The sequence below is a fragment of the Festucalex cinctus genome, chromosome 2, assembly GCF_051991245.1.
Source record: "Festucalex cinctus isolate MCC-2025b chromosome 2, RoL_Fcin_1.0, whole genome shotgun sequence".
Classification (NCBI taxonomy): domain Eukaryota; kingdom Metazoa; phylum Chordata; class Actinopteri; order Syngnathiformes; family Syngnathidae; genus Festucalex; species Festucalex cinctus.
The window spans coordinates 8,446,305-8,465,885 of NC_135412.1; the positions used below are offsets into that span (position 1 = coordinate 8,446,305).

Genomic DNA, 19,581 nt, shown 5'->3' on the forward strand with positions numbered 1-19,581 from the left:
TTAAATTATCAACCTTTTGTTTTCCTGATCCTTATTTTGAAGAGAAAAAACAAACAAACCAAAAAACAATTATAACTGTCAATAACTACTAATAAATATTTGAACTGATACATGTGTACACACTGGAATAGCGGAACAAACAAACAATAGAGGAATTTAGGGGATTTTCATTTTCAACCTGGATAGATTTTTATTTTTTGTTTTATAAAAAGTATTTACGTTACAAGAAGTCAAGAGAGACTGCCTATTTTGTTTTTCATTAAAAAAAACTTTATTTTCATGTTAAAAATGCACTTTCAATAAAGTATTTGGAACTCCGTTTCTACTGCATTATTTTTATGTTGAGATGGTGTTATCGGCAGCTGCTGAAAGTAACTAAAAAAGTAACTTTTAATCTAACTTAGTTACTTTTAAAATAAAGTAATCAGTAACGCAATTTAGTTACTTTTAAAACCAAGTAATCAGTAAAGTAACTAAGTTACTTTTTCAAGGTAACTGTGGCAACACTGGTGCTGTCAAACGATTACATGTATTAAAGTTTTCACATTTTTCTACTTCTGCTCCTACTTTTTTCTTCAAAGCTTGGAACAGATATTTACTTGAGTAACATCTTGGAATTCATGTAAAATCATCACATAGAAATTATATTTATATTTATTTATGCTTTATAGCATCTTTAACTCATTTGCTCCCAATAACATGTAAATGTTTTTTTTTTATGTTTGAAGTGTCCCAAAGACGTATTTATAAGTTTTTTCGTTTTATGCTAGAGCATACATAAGGCTTTGATGCAGCCTCTGAACTGCAAAGAACGGTTGCAGAAATGGTAGTTATTACACAAACGGCCAGCAGGTGGCAGCAGAACAAAAGAGATCAACCAGGGCCATGTAGAAAAAAGCTAAATTACTTTAAATTACTTAGATTTGTGAAAACCGATGAAACTTAGCTCTCTTCTAATGCTAATTGCTGCAAAACGGAAACAGACAGAAACATACTTTTTTTTTTCTGATGAAAGAAGAGACTTTAATCTTTCTTTTGATAGATTCCATGCTTTTATAGCAATAGAACACAATATTCTGCGGGCCTTGCAAAATCAGTCAAAATCCAGTAAAACAGCCGGGAGCGAACGGGATTGCTTCTGTGAAAATGGCTGGGAGTGAATGAGTTAATGTATTTGAAATGAAAACAGATAACTTGCTGTGCACAACCTCTCAAGTCAAGTCCCTGACATGATTTTATGTATCCCCGGTACTGTTCTCATGGCATCATCCGCCACTTCTATCATTCTACTTTAGTTCATTTCTTATGGGCCAGATGGTTTAGTGTTGAAAGTGAAGGCAGCTGCTCCACTCCACTAAACAACTCCCATGGATTAAAGAGAGCCATCTCAACATTGCCCTTGAACATATTAGACATCGACTCAGCAACTCCTGCTTACAACCTCAACCTATTTAGTCCTCTGTCAAAATGTTGCCTTCCTTGATACTATACAATCCATCACACAAGTGCTGCACTTACAATTAAGTTGTTTTTCATGCATGCTTTTAATTCTTATTCAGTCATTTAGTTTCCACAACCTTAAGTAGAAATGTTTCAACGTGTGTTATATATGAGTAAGCGTTGGATGAGTAGTATCGATGAATGGATAGATTGACCGTAACTATAATTGTATTATTTCTAACAAGAAAGGAAGCAACTCAGTTTGTGTCATTTCTAATGACTTACTGGAGTGGGTTTATTGTGCGTTAATAAGCCGCTCTGATATTTAGAGAGGAGTAGCACTCGTATATACACCCACCCAGTCCCCTCAAGTGCCCCTTACCCAGCGCTCCGATGCTATCGTCTCTGAAGGTGATAGGTAGTGAGAGGCTGGACAGAGCCTGGGAATAGGATGAGAGAGGCTGAGCGTCTCTACTGGCCTGTGAAATATTCATCAAATGAAGCAGAGGTGGGTGGGGAAGTGCGGTAGCAGATAGAGAGAGTCCACAGGGGTAAAAGAACGTCAGACTTTTCAGCACAGGCAAGAGAACTACAGGCAAAAACCGTGACCAAAGACGTGGGGGAAAGTTTTTTTTTTGTTTTTTTTTATATTATTATTACTGTATGTGAGCTTCTTAACACCCTGAATATAACAGCCAACGTTGGAGCAATGTTTTAAATGTTGATGTTTTGTTTAGTTGAAGCAATGGCATTATTTTCACCTTATGACCTAAAGTCAGGCATAATGTCACCAAGAGCAAGATAAATTCTTAGGGGCCTATTCACTAAAGGTTTGCACCACCTTTGCACGGCGCGAACCGGTAAAAATGGAGCAATCCGGGAGCGCCTAATTCACTAAACACGCGCAGATGGGAAAATCCGTTTTAGTAAGTGCGCTGCCAAACGGATTGCGTCACGGTGCGCCGGTGTTATTTGCATACATTTGACGCAAAATATGCCCACCCCAATGCCAATGAGACTCATTGATATACAGCATCTAATTCAATAACGCCAGCGCAAATAGCCACACCGAGCCTACGTGATGCAAATAACGTTTTTGGAAAGCATGTATTAACCTGATGCAACCTCGATCCCGGGATAGTGACAGCAGTGCATGGAAGGATGCACCGGGCTAGATTCAGTGTGTCTTGTCTCTCAAGGGCACGAGGGTACCATAAGTAAATGTATACACGACATACTTTCATTTCATGACTGTTATAAAGTCACATCCGTTTTATATGGATATCATTTGCCATATCAGGCCAAAAATAGACCAATGCTGGACAATAGCGATGTGTTATTTCAAAACAAATTTTCCCATAGTTAAGAATGGTAATAGAATTAATCTGTTCCAGGATATATATTTTTTCACCATAATAAAACTAGTGCTTCTTTTTTTGCCAGACAACAGTGCAACCAGAGTGCAAAACGTCCACTTGTGTAACTGTGAGTTACAAAAGGTCACCAGTTATTATTACTACCACGCATATTGTACTTACTAACGCTTCCAGTGTCCTTGGAAGACTTTACACTGCAATAATGGGTGAACAAAGATTGTGTTCGAACGCCAACTTTATTATCCAATATGCAGCAATATTGCAACACTTGTGTCCCTTTATGACACTGATATTACTTGTGGCAGTATATCATGGCCGTATACAATTGCTCCTAACAGCAATAGCACCCCTTCATATCCAGAAGTGGAAACACATTTTCAGAGAAAAAAACTTCTTTTATGCTCACTCATCCTCCTTTTGATTTTATATAGAAAAATGCAATTATCCATCCACCCATTTGCCACCGCTTATCCGACTTCAGGTCGGTTGAGTCCATAACAGTCTGGATGTTTGTTTTTTTTCCCTCTATGACCCGGAGGACACAATGTCCACAATTTCCAAAAACACAATTTGAAATGTGGACTCGTCAGACCACAGAACACTTTTCCACTTTGCATCAGTCCATCTTCAATATGCTCAGGTCCATTGAAGCCAGTAGTGGTGATATCCTTTACTCATTGATGTTGGATTTTGTTGCGGGGGTCGACGGTCACGGGCATTCAATGTTGGTTTTCGGCTTTGCCGCTTCCATGCAGCGATTTCTCCAGATTCGCTGAATCTTTTGATGATATTGTAGACTGTAGATGATGAAATCCCTAATTCCTTTCAAATGTACGTTGAGGGACGTTGTCTTTAAACTGTTGGATTATTTTCTCACACACTCGTTCACAAAGACGTGAACCTCGCCCCCTCTTTGCTTGTGAATGACTGAAGAATTCCATGAAGCTCCTTTTATATTCAATCATGGCACCCACCTGCTCCCAATTCCCCTGTTCATCTATGGGGTGTTCCAAACAGGTGTTTGATGAGCATTCCTCAACTTTCTCAGTCTTTTTTTTTTTCCCACCCAGCTTTTTTGGAACGTGTTGCAGCCATAAAATTAATGACTATTTGCTGAAAACAATAAAGTTTATCACTTTGAACATTAAATATCTTGTCTTTGTAATGCAAAGAGGTCCACCCTTGACTCTGTGGGAGGCTCTCGCTCCTTTGGCACTTTTGTAGCCTAGTCCTCCCAAATGAGAGCAGAATGGAATCAGTCAGTGTAGGGTACTATGTAGACATTGCCTGATGCTCCTGCAGCAATACAACAGCTTGGAGGGGCTTATTCAGTATAAGGATGTTCCAAGGTGTCCTGTTTGGTCTTCGGTGCAGAGCTGAGTTTAGCTCAGGAAAATGAGTCCACCACAACCTAAGCTCTGCCAGGCGTGAACTGAGTGGTGAAGTGATAAGGCCTAGATGCACCAATCCGACGTCGGCCAAATGTGACCGACGCCTACCCAATGTGGCGCCGGCCCAGATGACGGCACGTCACGTAGAAAAATGACGTAAATGCATAACGCGCTGACTTCGACTATTTCACACCTTCTGTGCATGTGTGAGAAGTAATTCCCCTCCATACCATCGGCGGCAGTAGTCATTATTCCTAAAGGCAAACGGAAACCTCTTTACGGGGGCGGGATATAAAAAGGTAAACAATGCATACCGGTTCGTTTTTCTCTCACGTTGTCCTCCCACGTGAATGAAACCCTCCGCCTTTTTGCACAGTTGGGTGTATTCTACTGTTGATCCCTAGATGACGACACACTATTAAGTTTGACACTGTGTGAATTTGACTTAAGAAGATTGAAAACAGGAAATGCAGTATTTCCGCTCACCCTAGTTTTTGCCCAAGATTATTTAATATCAGGCCGCGTCATCGTTTTCCGCCAACATTAAGTGACCACAGTAGGTTCATTTTATAATGTGCGGGGATGATTATTGATGTATTGTCAGATGGTTTGTTAGTTTGGAAAAAAACAAAAAAAAAACAGGATTTGTTTACTGTAAAACAGAGGGGTTGGTACACTATTTGAAAAATAAATTGTTTAATCTATCTGAATATATTGTGCTTTTAAATGTGTTGCCATTATTTTACAAGTGTGTGTATTTAAAGACCACAAAAATAATGAAAGTGTTGTAAATGCTATAAAAACATGCCTAGGGCGTATTTAAATAGGGTAATTCTATATCACAGATTTCACTTGTTGCGGAGGTGGTCTGAAACGTAATCCTTTGAGATGGAGGGAGTATTACTGTACTTAGCTTCACCAGAAGCAAGTGACCTCAATGCAAACGCCATTGGACGCTCAGTTCCATGTTGGAGTTGGGAAAGGACAGCGCTAACTTGAAGCGTAGCAGCTTACGACCGTGGGGCATGTATATTGTGTATGTCTATACTGTTTATCATTTATGCACTGCATTCCAATGCCTGAAATTACAGCGTACAATGTAGTGTTTATCCCGCAGAAGTACAAGAAATGTACAACAGGGCTGATGTCCGCAATTCCTTGTAGTTAGCATAATATAGATAAAACTGTCTCCACTTTAACAAGATGTCATATCTTCCAAGAATTTGCAAGCGTTTCCATAAACACAAGTGCACTAATGGCGTGAAGTTACCCTGCAGAGACCTCTTTTAACAGCTGTCGGCAGACCTTGTTAACTGGATGGGAAAGTGCAAATCTAATGTGCATCTAAAGGCAGACATGCATATTTATGTGCATTATGTTTAATGACAATAGTGCTCTGCTGGGTGCTTTTAAAGGCACTCCACCAGCAAAATTGGTTGTGAGGGACAGCTTTATTTATTGTAGCCCTCTGATGGGTTGTGTCTGTCAGTTAAGCACCGAATATTGTGAAGAAGCAACTGAAAAGTACCTTAAGTACAACAAATTAGAAGTAAAGTGAAGTACATTTTAACTATTTCTAATCACAGATGAATACAATGATCTATGATGTCAATCTACTTCTATCATACAGTATGCATGATGTGGAACGCAAATGTGCTTTGTGATTTATTCATTCATTTTAACAACCACTCGCTGTATGCAATATATGCACGCTTACTGTGTAATCTACAGTACATGCTGGATGCTTTTTCCACACATACCAGACCTGTCACACTATCAACCATTACACAAGACATGACGCACCCTGCCCTTAATCAATCAGGATGCTGCTGAACATCATGCATTTCCATGCCCATTCAATTTACGTTTATGCATGGCTGACTTATTTATGAGTACCACTATATGAACTGTATGTCGTGTACAGCGTAGCCTACACTACCCCATGCATTCATTCTTTCAGATGGGCCAAAGCTTTTCTTTTTTTTTATTTTTTTTTTTTTTTTTTTTTTTTTTTTTTTTTTTTTTTTTTTTGAAGAGCTCAGAATTGTTCATTCGGTAGTCTTACCGATTCAACGTCTTGTCATCATTGCTCTTTTTTTTTTTTTTTTTTTTTTTTTTTTTTTTTTTTTTTTTTTTTTTTTTTTTTTTTTTTTTTTTTTTTTTTTTTTTTTTTTTTTTTTTGTGTGTGTGTATGTGTGCGTGCGTTTGCGTGCGTGCGTTTGCGTGCGTGCGTGCTTGCGTTTGCGTGTGTGCGTTTGCGTGCGTTTGCGTGCGTGCGTGTGCGTGCGTGCAAATACTTATAAATTTATACTCATTCATTCACCTAAAACCTTATAAATATCCCATTACCCTTCGCCTTAACCAGGTACTTCAGAATCTTGCCAGAGTCGTGAGATTTAAATGGTCAGGAGACCAGAGAAAAGGTCAGAAAAAAAAAGAAATAAAGAGAAAAGAAAGGTAAATCAAAGTGACATCCAGCACCGACCAAACACTTCCTGCCTTCCCCATGATTACAAAATCAAAGTCTTACGCCAACCCCGGAAGCCTCTAAATTCCAGCAAATTTAGCGAGATCTCAAGAGCCCAGAGGAAAAACTAAAGAGAGGAAGGAGGGAAGGATCGATAAGGCAGAGTGAGATCAATAGAAGCCAGTACATCCAATCCATCAAAGTGAAGTCCAGCACCAACAAGACCCCTCCTGCGTGGTTACAAAACCGGAGTCTTATGCCAACCCCAGAAACCTCATACTTCTAATAAATTAAGATCTCAAGTGACCAGAGGAAAAACTAAAGAGAGGAAGGAGGGAAGGATAGATAAAGCAAAGTGAGAACCACAGACACCAGCACCAACTGATTCAAGGGGCTGTGGGAGGGAGAGGGTACTTCTGTTGAGTTTCAGTAGATGCTGGTGCGACGGATCTGGCATGCATAAGGACCACCACCAAAGAAAGAAGCCGTCAACCGCGGTCCAGCAAAGCGAGCACCCCCCCCCCCCCCCCCCCCCCGGAATCCCCAGGCCGCGGCAGCACCAAGGCCACCCCCAAGCCACCCGAGCGGACACCGGTCGGCGAGCCGACCCAGACACCCGGAACACCCCCGCCCCAGCCCCGGCCCACACCCCCGAGCCCAAGGCCGCAGAACGAGGCCCAGCGGGCCCCCACAGCGCCCCACCGGTCCCCAGCCCCCATCCCCCCACGACCCCCCCGCACCCCACCCAAACCCGCCATCCACCACGACCCAGGCCCCACCACCCCCGACCCCCAAACCCCCGAACACACCCCGACCCCCAGCACCCAACCCCCCACCCACCCATACCTCCACCCCCCCCCAAACAAGCCGCCCCCCCCCGACGGCCGCCACCCCCCCCCGCGAACCCGGCCCCCCGCGAGAACCCCCCACCCCCCCCCCCCGGAAACCGGCACCGGGCAGCAGCGCAGAGAGGGAAGATGTGCCCACCCCACCTCCAGCCGCGCGAGATTTGCACAGCGGCGGGAGGGGGGAAGCAGAGGAGGAAGCACCAGGGGAGAAGGCGGAACACCAGAACACCGAGCCCGGTGGGGAGAGGCCCCGGTCGTCACGCCAGAGTACAAGTGACACCTAACCCTGTTACTGAGTCCGCCAGCTCGCCGACTGGCGAGCTCTACCCTTACACCGTGAATGTGGCCCCACCCAGTGTATATACAAGTGTGTGCGTGTGGTGCATTAAAATTGGGAGCAGGTGAGTCGGAGCAGAGGGAAAAAATTTCCCCTATTCCGACCCACCCGTATCCCCCCCAAAAAAATGAATATGTATATGTGTGGTGCATTAAAAAAGGGAATGGAGGGACAAAGTGGTGGGGCAGGGACACAAATGGGGGGGACCACAGCGCTGCCAGGCACTGCAGTCCATCCCCTCTGATGGCTCCCCGCCCCAACTCACCCCTCCCCTTGGACGTGAGGTGCATTAAAATTGGAGGGGAGTTGAAGGGTGAAGACGGTGTTTCCACCCTTCCCCACCCCACCAAGAAATGTGTTGTGTCCCCTATGTGTATATTTACAAAGTGTATAGTGCAAGCTAGTGAAGTGAGTAAGAGGAGCGACCAGCGGGGCCTCACCCAACCCGGCGGGTGTAGGTGGCACGCCCGCCCCCCAGCACCCCCACCCCCTGCCGCCCCCCACCTCATCCACCCGGCACCACAATGGGCGGACAGCCAGCGCAGCAGGGCTACCGGACAGCCCACCGGCCACCGGAGCCCGCCCGGGGCGCCAGGAGTTATACCGGAGTGGGGCAGGCCCCAAACCCCCGCCCGGCCCCCGGAGCCCGACGCCCGGGCCGGGGAGGGAGCCCCAGGCCCAGGGAGAGGGAGGGGGAGGGGCCGCAGGGCAGACAGGGAAGGGGGGGGGGGGCGGGGGAAGCGGGGAGAAGACGACAAGAAGGCGAAAGGGCGGCTGCAGGGCAGGAGGCGGGGGGGGAGAGGAGGAGGGAGGGCGACAAGGGAAAAGGGACCGGGAGGCAGAGGAGGATGGGCGGGAGGAGGCGAGGAGGGAGAGGCGACGGGGGGGAGGAAGGGGGAGGGGAGAGGGAACCACGGGGCACACCGGAGGCCCACCCACCCCGAACCGCGCCGCCGGGCACGGAGCAGCGGACCGCGCCGGGACGGCGCCGCCCCGGGCACCAGGGGAAGCACCCCAACACCGCACCCCACAGGGGGCCCAGGGAGCGGCCAAGACGCAACCGCCACCGAGCAGACAACGGGGGGGGGGGGGCAGAACCACCCCCGCCCGACCACAGGGGACGGCGTCAAGAAAATTGACTAATTAGCATGCAGTAACACCAAGTGTTGATGCTTAGTGCCCACTAGAAATAGATCTTAAGGAGTTATTGAGTATAGTGTCGTATAGTGTGGTATGCTCGAGCCCACTAGCAGCAACTAGGTTCCTGACTATATAAAAATAAAAACAATCAGATACAAAATACCAAATACAGGAGCAGCGAAAACAGAAGTTGTAACGATGTGGTGGCTCTCGTTAACAGGCAGAATCTTGGCAGGATTAAGTTGCCAAATTGAGATTAAAATATTCTATGTACATAGACCATATTTGTTTAAATCTTGATACTTGATTTTTATTTAAGGCAGAGATTTTTTCCATTGAGATATAATTTATTAGTAAGTTTAACCAGTGGTCGATATTTAGAGATTGTTTATTTTTCCAATTGACAAGGATTATTTTTTTAGCAATAGTAAGGGCTATAAATATAGATTGAGATTGTTTACATGGTAGCTCAGTTATTGTTAAGTCACCTAGTAAACACAGTCTTGGAGATAAAGGAAGCCTACAGTTTAATATATCAGCGAGCTTTTCCAAGATTTTAGTCCAGAAATGCAGCACTGGAGTACATGACCATAAAGCATGAAGATAAGTATCGGCAGTGTTTTGTGAGCACTGGAGACAAATGTCGGAGTCAGAGAGTCCCATTTTTTTCATCATATATTGTGTAATATATGTTCTATGAAGTATCTTATATTGGATAAGTTGCAAATTTGTCTGTTTGGTCATTTTAAATACATTTTCACAGATTTGGGTCCAAAAGTCTGGTTCCGGAACTATAGACAAGTCTTTTTCCCATTTTAAAGTCGGTAAATACGTTTTATTTGTGTATAAAAATAACTTATATATTTTTGATATTTTCTTTATTGTTGTTGGAGAAAGCTTCATAATATCTTTAGCTAAGACAGGCAGTTGGAGCGTATCCTGAAGTGTTGGGATTTGTTTCTTAACCATATTTTTAACTTGCAGATAATGTAAGAAATTTCCCTTTTTTATTTCATATTTCTGGACCAAGTTTGTATACGATATAAACTTATTATCTGAGAAAAGATGATGAAGGTGTGTAATTCCTTTCTGCTCCCATAGGCTTAAATGGAACGACTGATTATTAAGTTGAAAGTCGGGGTTATGCCAAATGGGAGAGAGCCCACAGGGCGCCAATTGGGAGTTTGTAATTTCTAATGCCTTCCACCAGGCAGTCAGGGTGGCGGCTATCATTGGGTTTTTAAAACAATTATGTCGTCTTATTGATTTTGTAATAAAGAGTAAATCTGACAGTCTAAGATTATTACAATCCTTCTGCTCCAATTCCAACCAACAGTTAGTATCTGTTGGGTTGTGTCCATAGCACAAGATATTGTAGTTGATTAGCTAGATAATAGTACATAAAGTTTGGTGCCTCTAAACCTCCTTTAGATTTACTTTCCTGAAGAGTAGATAGACTAATTTTGGCTTTTTTTTTATTCCAATAGAATTTTATGATAGCAGAGTCCAGCGATTGGAACCAGTTAGACGTAGGTTTAAATGGAATCATTGAAAATAAATAATTAATCTTTGGTAAAACTTTCATTTTTATAGTAGCTATCCGTCCTATTAAAGAGATCGGAAGATTATTCCAGCGCTCCAGGTCACTACGGATACTATCCAATAATGGTGAAAAATTTAAAGAAGTTAATTCAGTTAACTTAGGTGAAATTTTAACACCTAAGTATTTTAAATTACCTGTAGGAAAGGAGTAGTGTGGATCCTGACTTGTAGGATTCCATGAATTTTCTGTAATAGGTAATAATGTTGATTTTGTCCAGTTAATAGAGTAATCTGATAAGTGAGAGAATTTAGTTATTAATTTAAATGCTTCCCCTAGCGAGATAGCAGGTTCTTCTAAATAGAGTAATATATCATCGGCATATAGATTAATTTTATGTTCTATTGTCCCGGAGTGGATTCCTTGGATCCGTCTATCCTGACGTATAGCTAATGCAAGCGGCTCAATAAATATAGCAAATAATAAAGGAGAAATTGGGCACCCTTGTCTTGTTCCCCTTTGTAAAGTAAAACTCTGTGATGTAATCCCATTAGTAGTAACTGTAGCTTTAGGAGAATCATATAATATTGAGACCCATTGAATGAATGACTCCCCGAAGCCGAATTTATTTAAGACAGCAAAGAGGAAGGACCAGTTAACTTTATCGAATGCTTTTTCTGCATCCAGCGAAATAACAACTGCCTTTTTATCATACCGCTGTGACATACTAATCAAGTTAAAGAGTCTCCTAATATTATTAGTAGAATGACGACCTTTAATAAAACCTGTTTGATCACTATGAATAATTGTCGAGATTACCGTCTCTAATCGAGATGCCAAGGCCTTAGCGATAATTTTAATATCGGTATTAATTAGTGATATCGGTCGGTAACTTGACGGGAGGGTAGGGTCTTTTTCTGGCTTTAATAAAAGTTTAATTGCTGCTATATTCATATCTTGACGTATATCACCTTTACTTTTAATTTCAGTTACTACTCTTAGAAATAATGGAGCAAACATTAACCAGAAATGTTTAAAAAATATAGCCGGAAAGCCGTCTGGACCAGGTGCTCTGCCATTAGGCATACTGCCAAAGCTTTTCTGACAGCAGATTAGTTCTGATCAGGGTGCACACGAGCTGACGTGTGTGAATTGCTAAGTATGAGGCTACAAACAACTACAAACTATTGTAGTTCACAAATTCTCAAATTGATTTAAATAGTGAACACATACTGAATTATGATATTGTTGAAAATGTATTTTTATTTTTTTTTTATCATTACAGGATCACTTTGCATTGATTCCTTCCCACATTCACACCTATAGACCCTTGCAAAAATAAATAAATAAATAAATAAACAAATAAAGGCTAAACAACTACATTGTTTTCAATGGGCATACTAAAACCAACCAAAACCATTAAGACATTTGTTGATATCGCACACTGCTTCTAACTTGTTAATATTTGTAGCTTTTCTTCAACATTTAGGAAGCAATCATCCTGGCTGGTAAGCTTGGTCACCATGGTAACCTGGTTCATCACAATTGCCATGAAGTCCGTAAAAAGTAAACGTTTAAAGAATGTTGAATTACCCGCCTGCAGCTCTCCATAACCTCACTGAAATGAGTTTTCTTTCCAAATGCAAGAGCGAAAATGTTCATTTTTATTTTTTTCTTCCCTTTTCTCCATCGTTTTCCACCCTGAAAGCCTCTTCTACCCGTTCAGACACAAATGGAGACAAACACTGACCCCTAGTGGAACCGCGAAGAAGAATTTTATCACTCACCCGATCCAACTGATGGTTTGCAGAAGAGAAAATCTCTCTTTTATATCTTTCAGGTCTTCACTCGTTATGGCAAGTGCTACACCTTTAACGCCGGGGGTAATGATCGCCCTCCCCTCATAACCACCAAGGGGGGAATGGGGAATGGACTGGAGCTCATGTTGGACATCCAGCAGGACGAGTACCTGCCTGTCTGGGGAGAAACAGGTGAGTTGGAACACTGGTCACTCTTTAAAAGTATCACACACCGGCATCACAACATCACATCATTTGTCACTTGACAGATGAGACATCATTTGAAGCCGGTGTCAAAGTGCAGATCCACAGTCAAGATGAACCTTCTTTCATCGATCAGCTCGGGTTCGGAGTGGCTCCGGGATTCCAGACTTTTGTCTCTTGTCAGGAACAGAGGGTAACAACTTTTTATTTCATCACAATACTGTTGCATTCTTAGTTTGCTATACTTTTATATGGCTTTCAGTTGTTTGTTTTGGGGTGTTACTCGCATCAGTCTCCTCTGAACTCAGTTCAGATAATGGCTCGATGAGTTAGCCTGACTTTTCCAATACTTTGGAGGTTATTTTTTTTTATTTTATTTTTTTACAAATATTTGTTCATATGCTGTGTGGTATTATTGTTGTTTTCTTTTCTTTTTTTTAAACTCTTTTACTGCCACACCTTATCAAAAACAACCCCCAATGCCAGCGGATTTCGAGCATTTTAACTCATTTTACGAAGCAAACAGAATATTGTGTTATTTTTGCTACATAAACAACATGGGTACCACATGAAAGATCGCATTCCATTCTTTCATTAGATAAAAAAAAAGAAAAAAAAAAAAGAGTATGTTTCTACCTTATTCCGTTCTTTAGTAATCACCATTTGAAAATAGGTCATTTGAGTGACATTGAGCGAAAATTGAAAAGAAAAGATACATTTTCTCCACAACAGTGACTTTGATACTACTATTTTTTGTTTAGTGACGCTCCGTCAAATTAGGTTTAATGTTACAAAGGCTTTGATCATTCACGTCAGCCTTGAAATCGTTTTATTTCATCAGATTGCGTCATCCATCCATCCATCCATTTTCTTGACCGCTTATTCCTCACAACGGTCGCGGGGGCTGCTGGCGCCTATCTCAGCTGGCTCTGGGCAGTAGGCAGGGGACACCCTGGACTGGTTGCCAACCAATCGCAGGGCACACAGAGACGAACAAACATCCACACTCACACGCACACCCTAGGGACAATTCAGAGCGCCCAATTAACCTGCCATGCATGTCTTTGGAATGTGGGAGGAGACCGGAGTACCCGGAGAAGAAGATTGCGTCATATTTCATTGTAATACGCAGCTCTAGTTAGGGCCCGAGCAGCTACCACTGCCATCTGCTGGCCACAGTTAGTAGGTGTTTTTGATTTCACAACTCATTGACCCGGCTGCGCTGCACTTGGACGTTGCACTGACCACTGATATATTCTAAAAAAAAAAGTAGTTGATGTTTATGGAGGCATACATCGTGATTTTACTCAACGTTATTAAACGTTTTTGGCAGTCAAAGAGTTAAGATTCCTTGCAAGCAAAAATAAAATGATTTGCAATGTTGCAGCTGATATATCTTCCCCCACCCTGGGGTGACTGCAAGGTGACACCCATGGACTCGGACTTCTTTGAGAGTTACAGCATCACAGCCTGTCGCATTGACTGTGAAACACGCTACCTAGTGGACAACTGCAACTGCCGCATGGTGCACATGCCAGGTAGGAAATCAGTTATCAATTATCTATCGTAGGTGCCCAAGTCTCAAGAGCCCTTATCCAGCCTATTTTAGATGTTTCCCTCCTCCAATGCACCAGATTCATATTCATACGCAGGTTTGTTATCGGGCTTCTGCAAAGCTTGCTGATGAGCTTATCATTTGATTCAGGTGTGTTGAAAGAGGGAGACATCTAAAACAAACCAAAAAAAAAAAAAAAAAAAGTCTCATAGGGCTTCACAATTTACTTGCAATTACCAGCTGACTCATTGTTTGAACTGACACATTGGGACAACCACTAAAACATGTACGTGGTCTATTTAGAGCAGGGGTGTCCAAACTTTTTTCTCCAAGGACTGCATACAGAAAATTGAGGGATGCAAGGGCCACAATGACGTTCTTTGACTTTATTAAACAATCTAAAACCAACCCATCAAGCAATTGTGTATTATTATTTTTAGGAATGTTCGATACTTTTTTTTTCAGACCGATACCGATACTCAGACCCTCAGTACTCACCGATACCGATACCAACTGCCGATACCAGTAGTACATTTTGACAAATACAAAAAAATCAGTAAAAGATATTTTTAAACAAATATATTTCCTTTAATTTTGACAAAAAAACAGCACAGTCACTCTTCAATAGTCTTAACGCTCAAAATAAAACACAAAAATGCTCTTTTAGTTTAAGATTCACAATTTTTAAGTATTTCCAAACCGGTTACAGGCAATGAGGACTCACAACGTCTTCTCCTCTGCCATCGGTCACTTGTACTCGTCTGCGTCACGAGTACTTGAAAAAAGGCTGGTATCGGCCCGATACCGATACCTGGTATCGGTACTCACCCATCCCTAATTATTTTGAGAAATGGCATCACATCTTTCTTTTCAAGGTAATAATAGGTATAATAGTTTTGACATATTCATGATTTTTGGAGTGGCTCGCAGCCACTGTATCCCACTAGAATAAATCTACCCCTGCCTGGAACAGATCTCCAAATTGAGGACCAAAACAAGAGCAATTTATATGAAAATCACAATCTTTAAATCAGTTTTTAATGTGACGACCATGTCATTTTTTTTGGGTAAAATATTTTTTTTGCTTAAAAAAAATAAAATGGAAAGGCGTATTCAAAATAAGTACACGGAAAATTACAAACATTCATCGCATTGTATGGACATTTTCTCTGTGTACTGTATCTCGAAAAGCTACATAAGACCATTTTATTGTCAACAGTGAGTTGTAGTAGTTGTCAGATGTGAGTGTTGCAACCCCAGTTCTCAATGAGCCTATTGTACATTTATTTGGATGATAGAACCTACATGTCACACAGTAGGCATGTCATCAACAAGGAAATTCCAAAACCTGAATAGTCACAATGTATCCCTGTGCACGTAATCCATGTTGTTAATCAGTATAAAGTGTATTTGTTACAAGCTTCCAAGACCTAAAGGTTTTTGTTTGTGTGTTTTGGGTGCAGGCGACGCACCCTTCTGCACCCCGGAGCTGTACAAAGAATGTGCTGACCCCGCTCTTGGTAAGAAAGAGGCTTTGTTCAGCTCTGGTCTGGACCCATACACAAGTTAATGCAATTTGTATCATGACATTACCGGCTACACTACAGTATTTCCAGCAGAAGAGTTTCATATCACAAGTCCATGATCTTATTTTTTTTTTTGCCCTTCAGATTTCTTGGTGCAGAGAGATAATAATTTCTGCGTTTGTGAAACACCATGCAACATGACCAGATACAGCAAAGAACTGTCCTTTGTCAAAATCCCCAGCAAGGCCTCTGCTAAATATCTTGCAAAGAAGTACAACAAATCTGAGCAATACATGAAGTAAGTACCAACAATGAACAATTAGTTTGTCTCATTTCAAAACTGTGCATGTGACGTGTGCACTTAAATAAGTAATTCTTTTGTTAGCTAACGTGTCTCTCAGCGAGCTATTCTGAATTTTGCCCCACACCGAGTTGTCTTTCATGACTTGGAAGTTATGATTGGCTATTTTCAAGTGAAGCCTGTTGTCTGACCAATGAAGCGCCACCGTGTAAAAGCCAAAAGGTATTCAGATCTGCTAACCGGCATAAGTGAATGAATGGCGAAGCTGGGGGTGTATGTTTTGGTGACGTATCCAATGCATGCACCTCATGTAAAGAAATGCACATCAATTTCAAAGTGTAATTTGGCAATGATGTTTTTATTTTAAGATCATGGTGGTTGCAATTACCAAATTCAGACTCTGGGCTGCTTCAAGAACAAGTGGCCACTTGCTTCCATTGTAACACCCAAACTGCAGTCAGTCGTCATGGTAACACAAGGCAGCATGGGCCCCAATTTGGGGGGCGTGGTGTAATGTGGCTAAATTGGATGAGACAGGACCACCCCCTCAAAACAGGCTTATTTCAGGGTGACTAGAAAAATGAGGTGGAGTCGTGCTCCTTGGGTTATTATGGGTCACAGACATGTTTTTAAAATACCTTGGAACTGTATTTTCACGTTTCTTTTAAATGCTAATGCTAAATATGAACTCTGAAATCTACAGGGAAAACCTTCTGGTTTTGGACATCTTTTTTGAGGCTCTCAACTATGAAACTATTGAACAGAAAAAGGCTTATGAAGTGGCTGGATTACTAGGTATTATGTGAATCATCTATAACGGGACATAGTGAATTTGTACTTTTGTGATTAGTTTAACTTTATCATCCTATCATCCTATCATCCTTAATTTGAATATTGTAGGTGATATTGGTGGTCAAATGGGACTTTTCATTGGCGCAAGCATACTCACCATTCTGGAGATATTTGACTACCTTTATGAGGTGAGTCATCTTTGAACAAATACAGTGGATATAAAAAGTCTATACACACCCTGTTCAATTGCCAAGCCCAACAAAGAGCATTTCAAAACGGTTTCAATCATTAATGTGTCCTATAACCTGTATAACAAAAAAATTAAATAAAGGGAAAGTACAAATAAATTAGATAATATTGTTGCGCAAGTATGCACATAACTAAGGGTGGGACTGTTAATAATTAACCAATCACATTCAAACTCATTTTAAAAGTTAGTCAGCTCATACCTGCCACCATTAAAGTGCCTGTAATTAACTCCAAATAAAGTTTAAGCAATTGTGGTAAGGTTTTCCTGACATTTTTGTTGTCATAAGCACAAGCCATAGTCTGCAGAAAGCTTTAAGAGTTAGAAGGATCTCATTGTTGGATTCAAAGTTTTAGTCAAGAGATGGCTATAAAGCAATTTCCAAGCATGGCACGTGTATGTCTCAAAAACAGTTCATTTCTTTATCCAGTCAAGTAGTACAAGTCACATAAATGGTGAAAAAAAAGTTTAGAAATAATTTTTGGGCTAAGTTTTCCTGGCATTTCAAAAGGGGTGTGTAGACTTTTTATCTCCGCAACAGTTGTTAATCCTAGCTTCTTTAGCCATTGACCATTCTGTTTTTAATCTTCTCAGGTGATAAAATACAAGCTGTGTCGCTGCTCTGATAAAAAGCACAAACACAACAACAACGATCAGGGTACTGTGTTGAGCCTTGATGATGTCAAGTGTCACGTGAGTAACTTCCATTAGGTGTCCAGATGCTGGGAGAGTCTCCACTGACTTTGTTCAACAATCAAAGTATCTCAATTGTGCCTGACCTTGTGGCAGAAGCAAAGAAAAAGACATCGTCAGATGGCAAGACTGCAGTGATGAGCGCGACTGACTTTGAAGAGCCGTATGGCAATCTCTCATACAGTAGCAACAAACATAAAAAAAATAAAATAAATAGGCATGAACAAAACTGAAGTTCTGATGTGTTTTGTTTATCAGTATAAAAAGATTTTGGTTTGTTATTAATGTAAAATAATGAATATCAATTATTTTCAAGTCATTTATACTTGATGACTTGCATGTATAAACTTTCAGTGACTTTTCAACAAGTCTCCATTTTTATTTTCATGCCATCCAAAACCATATTTGGACAGTCTTCCCCTGTTAAACTCCTGAAATCATCTTGACATTATGCCGTTTTCTTATCATATTCTACCTCATTGTGCAGGGTGACTGCAAGTGCAAGTGACTGAGCTGAGCAAAAAAAGGAAGATTTCAACTACTGTACTGAAAATGGTAAAATGAGCAGAAGCAATTCCAACATTGACACCATTGCCATTTGCACAGAGCAGCAGTTGTATACATTCACAGTAATACTTCACAGTGGAAAAGGCTCTAATGCTATGGCTAAAACCTGATTTATGTCCATTAGCGGCTCAAGAAGCACTAGTAACACAGTATTTGGTCTTGAATTTTGGTCTCTAAAAATCAAATTAGAATAATTGACACATTTGACTGCTAATGCAGGTTGTCTATCTTTTGATACCGCATGTGTTTACGTGACAATTAATAGCTGAATGTCTCGTCATCTAGGGCTCAAGTCGCATGTAGCAGCACTGTGCAGCAGTTTAAAATGTCATCTATCAATGAAGTTAACCTGCAGATGAGGTTGTATACTGATAGCATCTACGTGTGTCTCTCATGGTGCAATGCTAGTGTCAAAGGCTGACGCTGATATCGGAAGAATACATGTTGTTTCCAGCAGTGCCTGCGTGAAAGTTTGTCTCTTGCAACATTCCGTGACGCTTCATTTGTACTTGTTTTCAGTTAGTCCCATTGAGCTCAAAGCTAAGGTCTAACAACTATACTGTACCATCAGCTGACATTAAAAAATATGAATACTGCCGTTATTATGTATATAATAACTGCATTGTATTAGCATAGTCTAAATTGTATATTACAGTACTAGATTTGCTATGTGTCTGTTTTCTCTATGATGGCATCAGTTAACAATATTAAGCTTTTACTTTTTAGTTTTGTGGCTATGGTCAGAGATTCTTATATTATATCAAGTAATTGCAGAGCTACATTGTGTTTTGCAGTGAATACTGCATGAAATCTTTCACATTGTCATTGTCCAAAGAAAAGCATTCATCTTCAAAATGTTATGGCATTTTTGTACATCTGACAAGACACTTTGTTTGCTTTTCTGACAAAAAAAAATACTGTACATAATACACAATTTAGAGATACATTCTTTTAATGGACAGGCCATGTTTTTTTGTTTTTTTTGTTTTTTAAGGGCTTTCATTTTCAAATGTATTTTCACTAAATCAGCGCTGCCAGCAGTTGCTGCCAAACTTCAAATGTGAATAAGCAGCCTGCCAAACAAATTACTGTATGCATATCCAAAATAAAACGTTTTTCTTGCTCACATGTTGAGTTTAAGAGACTCAAATGTAATTCTTCTAAAGTCAGCTGATTTATTTTTAAACCCCACAAAACACCAGACTGCTGAATATGTACTTAATAGTTCCTTCACGATTCTCTGGTCTCTTGTTCAAGTCTTACACAACAAGGTCCTCTTTTTATCGGAGTCCTTTAAGACTGATATTTGGGTGGTACATCTTGTGACTTTTAATGTGCTGGGGGTTATGTTTAAAAGG

General features: G+C 41.1%; 1 protein-coding gene across 2 annotated transcripts in view; it reads left to right on the top strand.

Moving 5' to 3' along the window:
• Positions 1-19,202, top strand: part of LOC144013586 (acid-sensing ion channel 1-like) — a 53,766-nt gene extending 34,564 nt beyond the window's left edge. For both annotated transcript variants that reach the window (XM_077512649.1, XM_077512651.1), the window contains exons 3-10: positions 12,380-12,530; positions 12,608-12,735; positions 13,930-14,080; positions 15,561-15,617; positions 15,768-15,921; positions 16,628-16,719; positions 16,825-16,904; positions 17,558-19,202. In XM_077512649.1, the coding sequence (XP_077368775.1) occupies positions 12,380-12,530; positions 12,608-12,735; positions 13,930-14,080; positions 15,561-15,617; positions 15,768-15,921; positions 16,628-16,719; positions 16,825-16,904; positions 17,558-17,674 (930 nt within the window). In that variant the 3' untranslated portion in view covers positions 17,675-19,202. The remainder of the gene's footprint in view (positions 1-12,379; positions 12,531-12,607; positions 12,736-13,929; positions 14,081-15,560; positions 15,618-15,767; positions 15,922-16,627; positions 16,720-16,824; positions 16,905-17,557) is intronic.
• Positions 19,203-19,581: the final 379 nt, after the last annotated feature.